This window comes from Dendrobium catenatum, unplaced genomic scaffold (genome assembly GCF_001605985.2).
Source record: "Dendrobium catenatum unplaced genomic scaffold, ASM160598v2 fragScaff_scaffold_156, whole genome shotgun sequence".
NCBI lineage: Eukaryota > Viridiplantae > Streptophyta > Magnoliopsida > Asparagales > Orchidaceae > Dendrobium > Dendrobium catenatum.
The window spans coordinates 890,652-904,900 of NW_021318618.1; the positions used below are offsets into that span (position 1 = coordinate 890,652).

Sequence of the window (14,249 nt, forward strand, 5' to 3'; positions counted from 1 at the left end):
CAAACTATCTCATAAATCGATTACCATCCTCTGTCATTCGCAATCAAACCCCTTACTTTTGGCTGCAAGTTCATCAAGTATCCTACAACCACCTTCACACATTCAGTTGCTTATGCTTTCCTTGGACCAAACCCTATGCCCTGGACAAACTATCACCTCACTCACATGAATGCATCTTCCTCGGTTATTCCACTTAGCAAAAGGGATACCGCTGTCTAAATATGAAAAATAATCGCATTTATATATCAAGACATGTGGTATTCTATGAGTATTAGTTCCCGTATCACATGTCTTCTCCGACTCCATCCACTCAAAGGAAAAACAATTTGTATTCTCCACTCCTACTTGTTCCTCCATCAACACTTTCCCAAAACATGACGACCATCACACCTTCCGCAACCAACCCCACGTTTGTTCCATCTTCCCTCCCTTCTGCATCCATATCACCTTCTAACACCAATGTAACCAACCACAAGGACACTTCCATCCCGCTCTACCTCCCTATGAAAACTATATCTTGCTCCGGCATATTTAAACTGAAACAATTCTTTGATTTATTTGTGGTATCGCTCGTTGATCAAACACCTACATCTTACGCTCAAGTTTCAAAGCAAGAACACTGGCGTACACCCATGTCCTCCGAATATATTGCCATACAAAAGCAGGGAACATTGTCATTAGTGCAACAGCCAGTGAACAATCCCATCTTAGGCTGCAAGTGGACGTTCAAGAAAAAGCTTCAACCGAATGGTCAAATTGCATGATACAAAGCACGCCTCATTGCCCAAGGGTGCTCACAAGAATTTGGTTTCAACTACATCGAAACCTTCAATCCAATGGCCAAAATGATTACAATCCATATTCTTCTCACCGTCGCTCTACAAAATAAGTGGTCGATCACCTAGCTCAACATCTCTAATGCCTTTCTTCATGGCGAACTTCAAGACAAATTCTACATGAAACAACCCATTGGCTTTGATAACTCCCAATATTCGCACCACATCTGTAAACTGCATAAATCCATCTACGGCTTAAAACAATCACCTCGCTAATGGTTTCAAAAATTTACTACATTTCTTCAAACTCTCTTATTCATCTTTAGCAAAGCTGGCCCGTCACTCCTTATTCTTGATCAAAATGACACTCACTTATTTATTATTATCTATGTAGATGACATTCTAATTACAGGAAACAACACTTCTAGGATACATAACATTCTGCAATAACTTCACTCCACATTCAGTTTAAAACAACTTGGCGATGTCTCCTTCTTCCTCGGTATCCAGGTGATCAAAACACCAAATGGCAATTTTCTGACTCAACGACACTATGTAAGCGAATTACTTAATCATGCAGGTTTCTCCGAGTGCAAACCATTCTCCACACCCATGGGATCTAAGTCAAGCCGCCAACAGGATGATCATGTATACTTAGATCCCACCCTCTTTTGCAAACTCACTGAATCATTACAATATCTCTCAATCATGAGACCGGACATCACTTTTGCTGCTAACTCAATTTGCCAACATATGCACCATCCCCAGAATTGCGACCACCAAGCTCTCAACCGGCTTCTAAGGTAAATCAAAGGCACCATTGACTTAGGCCTACCACTCACTTCCAGCGATGTTCAACTTCGCACCTACACTGACACTGACTGGGCAGCCGACTCAATAGATCGGAAATCAATTTTTGGTTTCTACACCTTTTTCGACAACAACCTAGTCTCATGGTCCGTCAAGAAGCAAACAATAATAGCCAAGTCATTAATATAAGCCAAATGTTGTGCCCTCTCCTCCGCCACCTCGGACATGTTGTGGCTATGACGCTTAGTGGAAGAACTTCATATACCACAAATCGCTCCAACACCAATATTTTGTGACAACACGTCTACCATTGCTCTCACCAACAACCCCGTCTTCCATGTCCAAACTAAGCACATCGAAATAGACTATCACTTCATTAGTGGGCACATCAAACAAGGGGCAATCACCACTAATCACATTAGTTCAACTGACTAGATCACTAACATCCTCACCAAGCCTCTCTCAACAAAGCAGTTCACCAATCTCCGGTTCAAATTAACCATTAGCTCCCGTAATGATTAATTTGAGGTGGTCTATTAGCACTACTTCTTGTTTTACTTTACACGTCAGCTGTACTTTCTTGTTTGGCATGTTTCTATATATACTCCACTGTGTAACTATTGCATTTGAACAATATATACAATTCCTTCTATTCTCTCTATCTCGTTCTCTGTTCTGCTCTCCGCCTAGTTCTTCCTCCTCTTCGTGTTATTGTCTTGTACAAGAACTCTATTACAACTATGGTCAAACATGAAACCAAAATAGTTCAAATTATTCTAATGATGATTATGAACATGTTCAAACTAATTCCAAGGGTCTATAAGGATGTTTGAGCCAAAATGCCATATGAGTGGCATGAATTATAAATATTTGGAGGTTTTGGAATAATGGGTTTTAAGGTTTGGAGGAGCTTAGTGTAACACCCTAGGGTCTAATTTTGAAAGAATTATCTATTAATTAAACAATGAGAGCTTTTATGAATTCCTCAATATAAATTAATCCAGCGAAAGTAACTAAAAATCATATACATCAAAATCTAAAAGTATATTCATCCCTTAAAATTACTATATATAACCGAGGAGATCAATCATTAAATTTATTTAAACTTTCTAAGCGAGAGAGTGTGTGTTTTCTTGTGAGAGAGTGCCCATTAGCTATCTTCCTCTGTTATGCACCTTATGATTTAAAGCTATAACTATTTTGAGAGAATTAAACTTTGTTTGAGATAGCTTTCTTAATACTTTCCAAAGCAGCTCTTTAGTATAAAAAATTTTAGTTTAAGAAATTTTTGTACGAAAGAACTATATTAGAAAGTAGTTAGAAAGCTATCTCAAATAAAACCTTAGTTTTGTATTTGTGAGCGATCTTGGATATCTAAAACTCTTATAAACTTATTTTGACTAGCTGGTGGGCCAGAGTATTAGTCTTCTTGCTTGAAGTAGAAGATAGGGTGGAGGATTTTTCTTTAATTAGGAAAGAGAGAAGCTTCCCTTTCTTATGACATCTAAATAAGGGAGTAATGGAAATCTTGAGAGAATGACTCAAAATATGCACATGGGCATTCATATTGAACCACAACAAATTTGATTTGAGCTTTTTTTTTTTCTTTTTTGCACCATCATCTTACTTGCACAACTTTATTGCTTATATTATATTGATTGTGTAATGTAGAACATTGTAACACGTATGCTACATTATTTACAACTCAATTGAGAGATTTGATATTGCATGTTATACACGTCACTTAAGGTATTTAGCAAACCAGTCCTTTGCTCTATAAACTTGTATTGTGAAGCAATCTTATGATTCAAAGAATTTGTGTAGTTAAAAATTTTGTTTTAAGAAAAAACAAAACTCATTAGAATTTTCTCTTGTTACAAATGTTTTACTAATAATATTGCTTTGAAAAAAGATCAAAATAAAATTTGATATTTTGTTCCTATTCCTATTAGTTTAACTTTATTTGTTTTAATATATGTTGTTTGTTTCAAAGAAAGAAAAAATAAAAAAATATTTTTTACTTTACTAAAATTTTTTTATGCACTAAGTCACTCTCCCTTCTAATACACTATACTTCTCAATATTCTCTAACACATAATTTGCCTATTTATAATTTTTTTATATTAATACATTTTATGACAATTATTCCTTATTACCTTGTTCATCTAATTATAATTTTATATTAAATTAAGAATTCATTTGGGATAGCTTTTAACCACTATTTAATTTTAAAAATTTTGATGATAAAAAGTCCATTTATAAAGTAATAAGAAACTTTGTTATATTATAATTTTACTTATTTTCATCTTTAATATATATATTTGAAAATATGACAAAGGGAATCTACAAACATACAAAGCCAAAGCGTAATTCTATGACCAGCGGGCCGTAACAGTAAAGCATGGCTCCAACTGCTAATTCTTCTCTCTTTCCCTAATCCTTGACCAAAATCGTCCAATGTGCTCTGAGGTCCATTCCTCTCGTCACCTACAACAAAGATCTCCACTTCTTCCCTCTCTGCACGATTTAATTTTCCTCCAACTTGGTGTTCAAAAGGTGCCGATCCGATAATTTTGCCTCTGAACCATCTTCTTCCTTATCTCCTCTTTTTTTTTTGGGAGATTTTTTGAGACTTACAAGCAACAGCCAGATTAATGTCAAGTTTACGCCTTTAAATCTTTGTACCGATTGGGAAATTTGAATGTTCTGCGCGAATTCCGCTGTATCTGAAGAAATAGTGTGGTTTGGTAGGCTTCGTTGAGTTTTGCCTTTGTTTGGTGGGATTAGATGTCGTTCCGGAGCATCATTCAGGACATGCGAGAGGAGATCGGGAGTATATCGAGGAAGGGGTTTGAGGTCAAGCTGGGTTACGGGCTGAGATCGGGTTCGCACAGGGTGTTGCGTGATGGGTTGAGGCCGTCACCGATCGATGCACTGAAGCAGAGCTGCTGGGCTAATTTGCCGTCGGAACTCTTGCGAGATGTTCTGACGCGGATTGAGGAGGCTCAGGCCTCGTGGCCGCATAGAAAGGACGTTGTTTCCTGTGCTGGGGTGTGCAGGAGCTGGAGAGAGATCATGAAGGAGATCGTCAAGACTCCAGAGGTCTCAGGGAAGCTAACTTTTCCGATATCTGTGAAACAGGTCGAATTACTGAGCCCCTGACTCGCTTATATTAGTTTCTGGTATTCTTTTTTTTTTTTTTTTTCTCCAATGTCTATTCCTTGTGTTATGCACACGAAATTCTTCTTTTGCCTTTTTTGGCTGGCTGACCTATTCTGTATTAGATTTCATAAAAATGATGTATATGATATAGAATTTGATTTTGCCAGAGGAAGAAAAATAAATCTAAGGTGATTTTTCTTGCTTTAACAGGTGATTTATTAATAACGTGGTTTCATGATTAAAGCTTTTTGGAAGATAATATGTTATTTACAGCCCTAGTAGAGCTCAATGATGTTAATAGGATCTGTCTTTGTTTTACCTAACAGATTTTATGATAACTTTTAGAACTATGATGAAATGAGGATGTAATTTTCTCTCCTAAATGTTTCACATCTTACTATGTCACAGATTACTGGATTAGATTAAGTTTGAGAGGTAGTTTGTTGAATTGCTTGCAAATGTTTGTGGAGCTCCACTCATATGGACTTAACCTTGTAATTATTGCAGAAAAAAGCTTTAGTATTTGATATTATTCACATTAGATAGATGTTTACAAGAGTCTTGGGTTTGATATTGACATGGATTGTGTGTCTATCTGTATTGTAATGTAGTTTTAGAAAAAAATGTACTCAGCTTCTTTGTATTTCCATATCACTGTGCCTTTTCTCAGGGTTTTAGCTATTTTTGCAGCCTGGTCCAAGAGATTTTCCACTCCAGTGCTTTATAAAGAGGAATCAAGCTACTCAGACATTCTATCTTTACTTCAGCCTCACTGAAGGTAAGTCTTACCACTTTTTAAAGTCATACATCTGTTACCCTATCTTTGTATTATTTTGTAACAGATTTGTCCTGAAGAAAAGGATTTTCTTTCTTCAGTGAATTTAGTGTTATGTGTTTATAATGATTGGTGTTATGGATTAAATAGGTGGTTAATGTCTATTTACTAAGTTTTCAGGGCAAATTATATGACATGGTTTGCTTATTCTTGATGGCAGTTTTAAGCATTTTTAATTTTGTTTTGAACTTTGATGATGCAACTGGATTGAATAATAGAGAATGGGTATCATTGATACTGTGTTTTATGATCCTAAACATTCTTTAAAAAATCATAGGTGTGTGCATGTTACACTGGGCCTATATCTAGATGTTCAGTTTTTTATTACAGTGACGTTAAACAATTGAGGTACATTTATCAACATGTACGGTTAACCATTTCTACTGACAATTTCAATTTTATGTGCCCATTTTTAATGGTAACACCTGTTATTATGTGGATTTTTTTTTTACTGTCATCATCAACATTTGCATTAATTGGTTTATGAAAGAATCATCAGGTAGAATGTCTGAATTGTCAATTGAAAATGGTGAGAATACAGAATCGTAGGAGTAAGAGATGTTTCTTTTCTTTACTTTGTAATTCTACCATGGAGGAATAAGAACATCCTCATTTTGATGAATGAGAGCGTTGAAGGAACACTTTTGGCCTGGTCATCATTGTGTTCACCAAACTTTCAAGGACCTTGTATTCTGCAACATTGGAAGAACATGAACCAAATTATAAAGAAGAGAATGCGTACTCTTCCCAACACAGTGAGTTAAATGTTGCCCATTGTGGTGTGGTAGTGGCAACTACAGCACCCAGTTAGGAAGCAGTACCAAGCTGCCCTTGAGAATTATTTTAGGTTGATCAACATTATCAATTTTGTGACTCATGTAGTTTAGCACTAGCACATTTATACGATCTTCTATTTTAATATACAAAATGTTATATTATATAACTCTATTCTGTAATTTATTTGTTTGTAGAAGCTCACATGGCTTGTCACAGTCCATGCACATGAAAATTTGAAAAAGCTTTTGTCTTGCCCAAAATAGCTTCATCACTTGTTTTTAATCTTGCTTTATAGATTTCTGAACACTTTCGTAGTCTGATTATGTTTATTGTATTGCTTTTATTCCTTTGGCACTACTCTGCATTTTTCTTTGCATGCTCCCATTTATAACTTTGACCTTATGTTATTATTTGCCTATATATCCTTTTAATATGGAGTTACTATACTATTGCCAGCTTTAACAGATGATGGAAAATTTCTACTTGCTGCACGCAAATGTCGCCGTGCTACTTGCACTGACTATCTAATCTCAGTAGATGCTGATGACATTTCAAAAGGAAGTGGCGCATATGTTGGGAAGTTGAGGTATGCTCGGACCTGAATATTCATGGTTACTTCAAGATGTGGTGCTTGATTGTAGACTATAAACTTCTTGCCAGAAATATGCTTGACTGTTTGGAGTGGAGAGATGTGGTATCAGCAACTTCTAGATGAGTAGGGAGTGCAAGGACTTTATTTGGATGAACTCTGGTTCAGTTTGACAATGTTGTGATGTGCTTTGTTGTTTTGTTACTAGATGCATTTTGCATTTAAATGCAACATGATTATTTTAACTAAAATGTTATGATAGATTATCTTGTTTGATATAAACAGTTGTTAGAGTAATAAGAATTGATTAAATGACTAAAATAGATATGATTATACGTAACAACTAAATAGCTACATTTATTTTAACGATACAATATGTTTTTTATTGCCGATTTCTGTAAGATTATTAATTAATAGTTATGCACATATGAAGTAAATCAACTTCTAATACTAATAATTAATTATAACACAATTTATGTAATAATGGTAGGCAATTGTTTTGATGGAAACGAGTTTTATTAAGTCCATCCATTATAAGAGTATCTCAGATGATAATTAATAAGGAAGGAGGTATTTATGGAAAATGTTTGAGGATATTGCTGGTATCTTAAGGTCAGAAGGGCAATTTTATGTAAGTGATAGTTGTAAAATTGATTCTGCTGTTTAAAAGGCATAATCAGCTAATTGAAAACTTTGTCAAACAGGGTCTAAAAGTATTTTACTTTCCTAAACATGTTATCATGTCAGTTAAAATCTTTTTTAGTAGAATAGTAATGACTAATAGTAAATGCTCTCAAAAAGCGAATGAATTGGTGCCTTTTAAAACTTTGAATCTGTTTGCACTTTTGAACCTTGAATTTTTGCTCCTTGTTTATTTCTTCCAGTTTTGACTGCAGACATCCATGTGCAGTCTGCTTTGTTTTGATCTTGAGACTTATTGAGTTGATTTCATGGAATTGTATGGTTGTTTACATTGCTAGCATTGCCAGTTAGCCACAATACTTTTCTGCCGAGAGTAGAAAAAGAAAAGAAGTATGCAAGCATAACCCCATACTTTATTGCTTTAGTAATTGTGAGCTATTTTTTATTGCTTAGTAATTATTTGTCATTCTTGTCTCTTTCAACAAAAGTTTGATGAAAGCATCCGTATTAATATATCTTGACAACCTGCAAGAAGGCAAAAGTTTGTTTTAATCATGAAAATGGCAGATAGATGATAAATCCATGTTTTGCACTCAGTACTCGTTAGCATTATATAATGATGAACCTCTGAAAAAGTTATTGTTTTTCAGGGTTATATGGTGTTGATTTTAATTTGGAAAATTGGAAAACATCAATCTTTGATAGTATCTTCCGATTGTGTGATCTATTTCATTACATAAGCAAATGATATAAGCTTTTTTTTTTATGCCTTCTACCATTTTCTCTATGGCAGATCAAGTTTTCTGGGCAGGAAATTTACAGTGTATGATTCTCAACCTCCTCCTACTGAAGCCGTGTTCACAAAATGTCGCTCTACACGACTTTTAGGTTCTAAACAAGTCTCTCCAAGGATCCCCGCTGGAAACTATCAAGCTGCACACATTGCTTATGAGTTGAATGTATTAGGCTCTCGGTAAGAATTGCCATCTTCTTGGATGCATATTTTCTCTTGTAGGAAAGAATACATTGTATGCTAGAACTACCAGCCTAAGTTTTTTTTTGTAAATTTCTGTTGTTTGCGGATGGTAGGGGCTCCATATCTATGATACAAGCTGCTCAATCCCTTGAAAACAAAATTTAAGCATCGCCTTGTTTCATTCTCAGGCATCTTCATAGATCATTTCTGTTCTGTAGATCTTGTTGAATGATTCAAATGCCACTGCTTACTCTTTTTCTAATTAATGGCATGCATGTGATGTGAACATTGGGGATGAAGGCATCATGTTATTGGAACAAGTATGTTCAGTATACAACAATGGACTGAAAATGCTTAAAAAAATATATGATAATTAGTTAAAGTTTTTTACGCATGATTAACTCTGCTTGTATGGCCAGATGTCCTAGGAGAATGCACTGTGTCGTGGATTCTATCCCTGCCTCTGCAATGGAACCTGGCGGAGTGGCACCTACACAAACTGATTTTCCTCAGAACAGCATCGATTCCTTTTCATCGATACCATTTTTCAGATTCAAATCATCTCGTATGGATAACTTCCCTGGCCTTTCAAATCCTCAGAAGGAAGTAAATTTGGTCTTAAAGAACAAAGCTCCGAGGTGGCATGAACAGCTTCAATGCTGGTGTCTAAATTTTCGTGGACGGGTGACGGTTGCATCGGTGAAGAATTTTCAGTTGGTTGCAGAAGACTGTGGAACCAGTGGGCAGAATAATAATGACGTAATTCTCCAATTTGGAAAGGTTGGGAAGGATTTGTTCACCATGGATTATCAGTATCCAATATCAGCTTTTCAGGCATTTTCTATCTGCCTTAGTAGCTTTGATACCAAACTAGCCTGCGAGTAAAGGAAGGTGCGTCTGATTCCCTTTAATTGCGATTCTTTTGGTTCTTCATGCTAATGATAACATTAATAGAAGTACCATGGCTAATATAACAACTCCCACAGCTCAGACTGCTTGAGCTCTTTCAAAAAGCTGCCAAACTGTCTATTTACTCACTTGATAACGTTCATATAAGCAGGTGTACATTATGTCTTGATTGTGATTGTTATTTAACATCGTACACAACATTTAATAGGAAAAAAATAAAAAATGGTGATTCATAAAGACAACCCCAATTAACTGGAACTGGACTAATGTTACTGATAAAGAACTATTTTGAAACCATTGCTAATTGTGCTAATTTTTGTTTAAAACGTTGCTTCATTTAGTTGATTTTAATTTGGAGTAGTTATGAATTTCTATCTTAGAAGTAAAAAAATATCATGAAAAGAAATTATTGCCTCTGATAAGAAGGTAGAATTTGAAATGTTAGAAGTTAATCAATAACAACAACATCATGCCTTTATCCCACTACATGGGGTCAGCTACATGAATCATTTTTTTTCCATTGTGTCATATTAAAAGTCAAATTCTCGTTTAAATCTAATAAAGAAAGGTCATTCATAATATTTTCTAACCAAGTCTTTTTAGGTCTGCCTCTACCTTTCTTAATATAAGTCAAATCTAATACCTCTACTTTCCTAACCAGATCATCAGAAGGCCGTTGTTTTATGTGAACAAACCATCTAAGGCGACTTTCTCTAATCTTATCTTCTACTGGAGCTACTCCAACCTTTTCACTTATATGCTCATTTCATATCCTATCCTTAAGGGCAAAGCCACTCATCCACTTGAGCATCCTCATCTCTGCCACACTTAACTTAAAATTATGCTTCTCTTTTAATGGCCCACATTCGGCGCCATAAAGCATTGCAGGCCTCACCACTATCTTATAGAATTTTCCCTTAAGTTTGAGGGGTACTTTTCTATCACACAGCAAGCCCGATGCATTCCTCCACTTCAACCATCCAACTTGAATTTTGTTGATAATATCCCCATCTATTTCACCATCACTCTGAACAATAGACCTAAAATATCTAAAACGTGTATTCTTATTAATGCTTGATCGCCCAAAGTCACAATCCCCTCACTAGGTCTATTACTACTAAAATTACACTACATATATTTCATTTTAGATCTACTCAAGCGAAAACCTTTAGACTCTAAGTTTGACATTCATAATTCAAGTTTACCTTCAACTCCCTTTCTAGTCTTATTAACAAGAAGAATATCATCACCAAAAAGCATATACCAAGGTACATCCTCTTGCAAATGTTTAGTGAGAACATCCATGACTAGAGAAAAAAGATACGGGCTTAAGGTTGATCCTTGATGTAACCCAACCGAAATAGGGAGATACTTGGTCAAACCACCTTGTGTTTGAACACAAGTAATAGCTCCTGCATACATATCTTTAATGATTTGAATATAAGTGTTATTAACTCCTTTCTTTTCAAGAACTCTCCAAAGCACTTCTCTTGGAACTTTATCATATGCTTTTTCTAAAACAAAAAATATCATGTAGATCCTCCTTATTTTCTCTATATTTTTCCATCAAACCTCTTAATAAATGTACGACTTCCATAGTTGACCTACCCAGCATGAATCCAAATTGATTTTGAGAAACATTAGTATCACGCTGCAACCTATGCTTCATAACTCGTCCCATAGTTTTAAAGTATGAAACATTTACTTAATTCCTCTATAGAGGTTAATCGTTAGAAGTTAATCATTCATGATTATTTGTTTTGAGAGAAAAATTGAAATTTTATTATTAAATAAAACTTGATATTCGAAAGATGATGTAGACAAGCATTGGAATAAATGGATATTTATTGGTGGGCTAAATTTTTCTTAGTGGGCTTAGCCCATTTTCCTTTTTTTGTGGCTGACTTGAGTTGTTGGGTGCTGTTTCTATTGCCCAAGTTCATTTCCACTGTTTATGCCTTTTCGTTTCCTTTGCTTGCCCGATTCTTTCCCTCAGGCGCTGTCCGTTCGTTGGCTGTGTCCCGTGGCCTCTTCATGTGCTGCTCCAACCGGTTGTTTGTTGGCCTTTTTCCTCCCCCTTTCTGATTGGTTTGAGTGGGCGAATGCTTGGGCTGTTTAGCTCCCTCTCTTCACCTATATATAGAGGTTGTTTTGTGACATTTGAGAGAAGATTTTGGTGTGAAAATATTTGGAATGTAAAACCTGCGGGTTTTGTTATAGCTTGCGAGCTAGAAGGGCTCTCTTCTCCTATCTTTGACTTCGTCTCAGACTTCTTATCTATTTCTTCTCTCCTCAAGTGTCCACCCCATTTGTATCTTTCTTCCCAATCAATATAAAAGTTGTAAGGTGTATCGAGTCATATTTTTAGGGTGTCATTGCTTCGTGTTATGTCTTTTATTTCAAGTTTGAAGTGTCAATTTTTGTGTCTTATTTTTTATATTACTTTTTGTCATTTTGAAAGGAAGACATCAAGTTTATATGTAATCTTAGTAGTCTTCAAAAATTGATTGCATCAATTTGGTATAAGAGCCTAGGTTTTTGTTGAGTCTTCCTTTTTTTAAGTCTTGAAAAAAAAAAGGAAAATCATGATGTAATTGAGTCTAAAGTTGGTGAAAGTAAGCCAGGTAATCTTGAAGAAACTATTCCTAAGCCTTAAATGCTACATTTTTTCTCTCCTTTTGGTTGGTTGTATGGGTGGCTGAACATGGCTTTTAGCCTCCCTTTTCTATCCTAATATATAGGTGAAGAAAGGGATCCCAACAGCCAAACATCCGCCCACATAAGCCAATAGAAAAATGGGAGGCAAAAGACCAAAAGTCCACTGCCTGGAACAACACAAGAAGAGGCCGCGGGACTCGGCCAACGAACGAACAACACCGAGGGGAAAGAATCGGGCAGGCAGAGGAAACGAAAAGGCAGACAGGGGGTGATGAACCCGGCCAACAAAAACAACAAGCAACAACTCAAGTCAGCTACACCCGAAACAACAAAACCACATCAAAAAAAAAGGGAAATGAGCCAACCCATTAGGGAAAATTTAGCCAACTAATAAATACCCATTTATTCCAATGCTTGCCTACATCAATTCTCCTCCGGTTGAAGGTTCTCATCCCCTGATGAGTTGACTTTAGAACTTTCTTGACGAGTCGAAGGCGCAACATCCAATTCTTGAATCAAAGCCACATATTTTCTCTAGATCTTTTCTTTTTCTTGCTTAACCTAGGCTTGCAGAAGTTTCTTTTTCTTCTTGTATTTTTCTGTACGCAAGTACATTTGATATTGAATTTTATACAACTCGTTCTGTATGGGATTGGTAGAATTTCCTTGCGTCGGAATCCGTCGACTCATAGGAACAGCTTCTTTAAGATTACATGGCTTACTTTCTCCAACTTCAGACTCAATTACATCATGATTTTCCATTTTTTTTCAAGATTTTATAGAAAAACGGAAGACTCAACAAAAACCTAGGCTCTGATACCAAATTGATGCAATCAATTTTTGAATACTACTAAGATTGCATATAAATTTGTTGTCTTCCTTTCAAAATGACAAAACACTCACAATAACACATTACAACCTTTTGTAGTTTTTTTTAGAAGAAAGATACAAATGGGATGGAAACTTGCGGAGAGAATAAATAGATAAGAAGCCCTAATGGGCTTGGCCCATTTCCCTTTTTTTTATGTGGTTTTGTTGTTTTGGGTGTGGCTGACTTGAGTTGTTGGTTGCTGTTTCTGTTGGCCGGGTTCAGCCCCCCTCCCTGTTTGCCTTTCGTTTCCTCTGCCTACCCGGTTCTTTCCCACTGGCGTTGTTTGTTCGTTGGTTGTCCCGCGACCTCTTCGTGTGCTGTTCCAGGTAGTGGACTTTTGGTCTTTTGCCTCCCCTTTTCCTATTGGCTTATGTGGGCGGCTGTTTGACTATTGGGATCCCTTTTTTCACCTATATATTAGGCCTATTTATGGCTGTTTTAGGTAATATGATGGATTATTTTTGTAGTTAAAACTTGAGGGTTTCTTCTTGGATAGCTTGCGACTTTATCCACTTCTTCTTCTCCTCTCTTTGATTTCGTCTTGAGCTTCATATATATTTCTTCTCTCTATAAGTTTTCACCCAATTTGTATCTTTCTTCTCAATCAATATAAAAATTGTAAGGTGTCTTGAGTCGTATTTTTAGAGTGTCATTGCTTTGTGTTATGTCTTTTATTTCAATTTTGTAGTGTCAAATTTTGTGTCTTATTTATTGTATTAATTTTTGTCATTTTGAAAGGAAGACGTCAAGTTTATATTCAATCTGTTGGTAGTCCCTATGCCTTCAATTTTTTATTGCATCAATTTGGTATCAGAGCCTAAGTTTTTGTGTTTTCCTTTTTTTTAAGTCTTTAGAAAAATGGATAAACATCAAGATGAAGGCAGACAAGAAAGTAAGCCAAATAATCTTGAAGAAACTAATTCCTAAGAGCCGATGGATTTCGATGCAAGGAAGTTCTACCAATCCCATAACGAACGAGTTGTATAAAATTCAATATCAAATATACTTGTGTACGGAAAAATACGAGAAGAAAAAGAAACTTCTGCAAGCCCAGTTTAAACAAGAAAAAGAAATGATCCATAGAAAATATGCGGCCTTGATTTAAGAATTGGATGTTGTGCCTTCGACTCGTCAGGAAAGTTCTAAAGTCAACTCATCAGGGGATGAGAACCTTCAACCGGAGGAGATTTGATGTAGGCAAGCATTGGAATAAATGAGTATTTATTGGAGGGCTAAATTTTCCC

The 14,249-nt window shown here is 35.8% G+C and overlaps 1 protein-coding gene across 3 annotated transcripts in view; it reads left to right on the top strand.

Moving 5' to 3' along the window:
- Positions 1-3,938: 3,938 nt before the first annotated feature.
- LOC110100915 (tubby-like F-box protein 6) overlaps positions 3,939-14,249 on the top strand; it is a 33,019-nt gene continuing 22,708 nt past the window's right edge. For 2 of the 3 annotated variants that reach the window (XR_003699504.1, XM_020828638.2), the window contains exons 1-5: positions 3,939-4,727; positions 5,439-5,526; positions 6,817-6,946; positions 8,385-8,564; positions 8,987-9,458. Coding sequence is in view for 2 of the 3 variants with exons in the window: in XM_020828638.2 (XP_020684297.1) it covers positions 4,374-4,727; positions 5,439-5,526; positions 6,817-6,946; positions 8,385-8,564; positions 8,987-9,452 (1,218 nt within the window). In the remaining variant the exon portion in view is untranslated. The remainder of the gene's footprint in view (positions 4,728-5,438; positions 5,527-6,816; positions 6,947-8,384; positions 8,565-8,986; positions 9,459-14,249) is intronic. The other variant, XM_028691679.1, reaches the window with a different exon arrangement.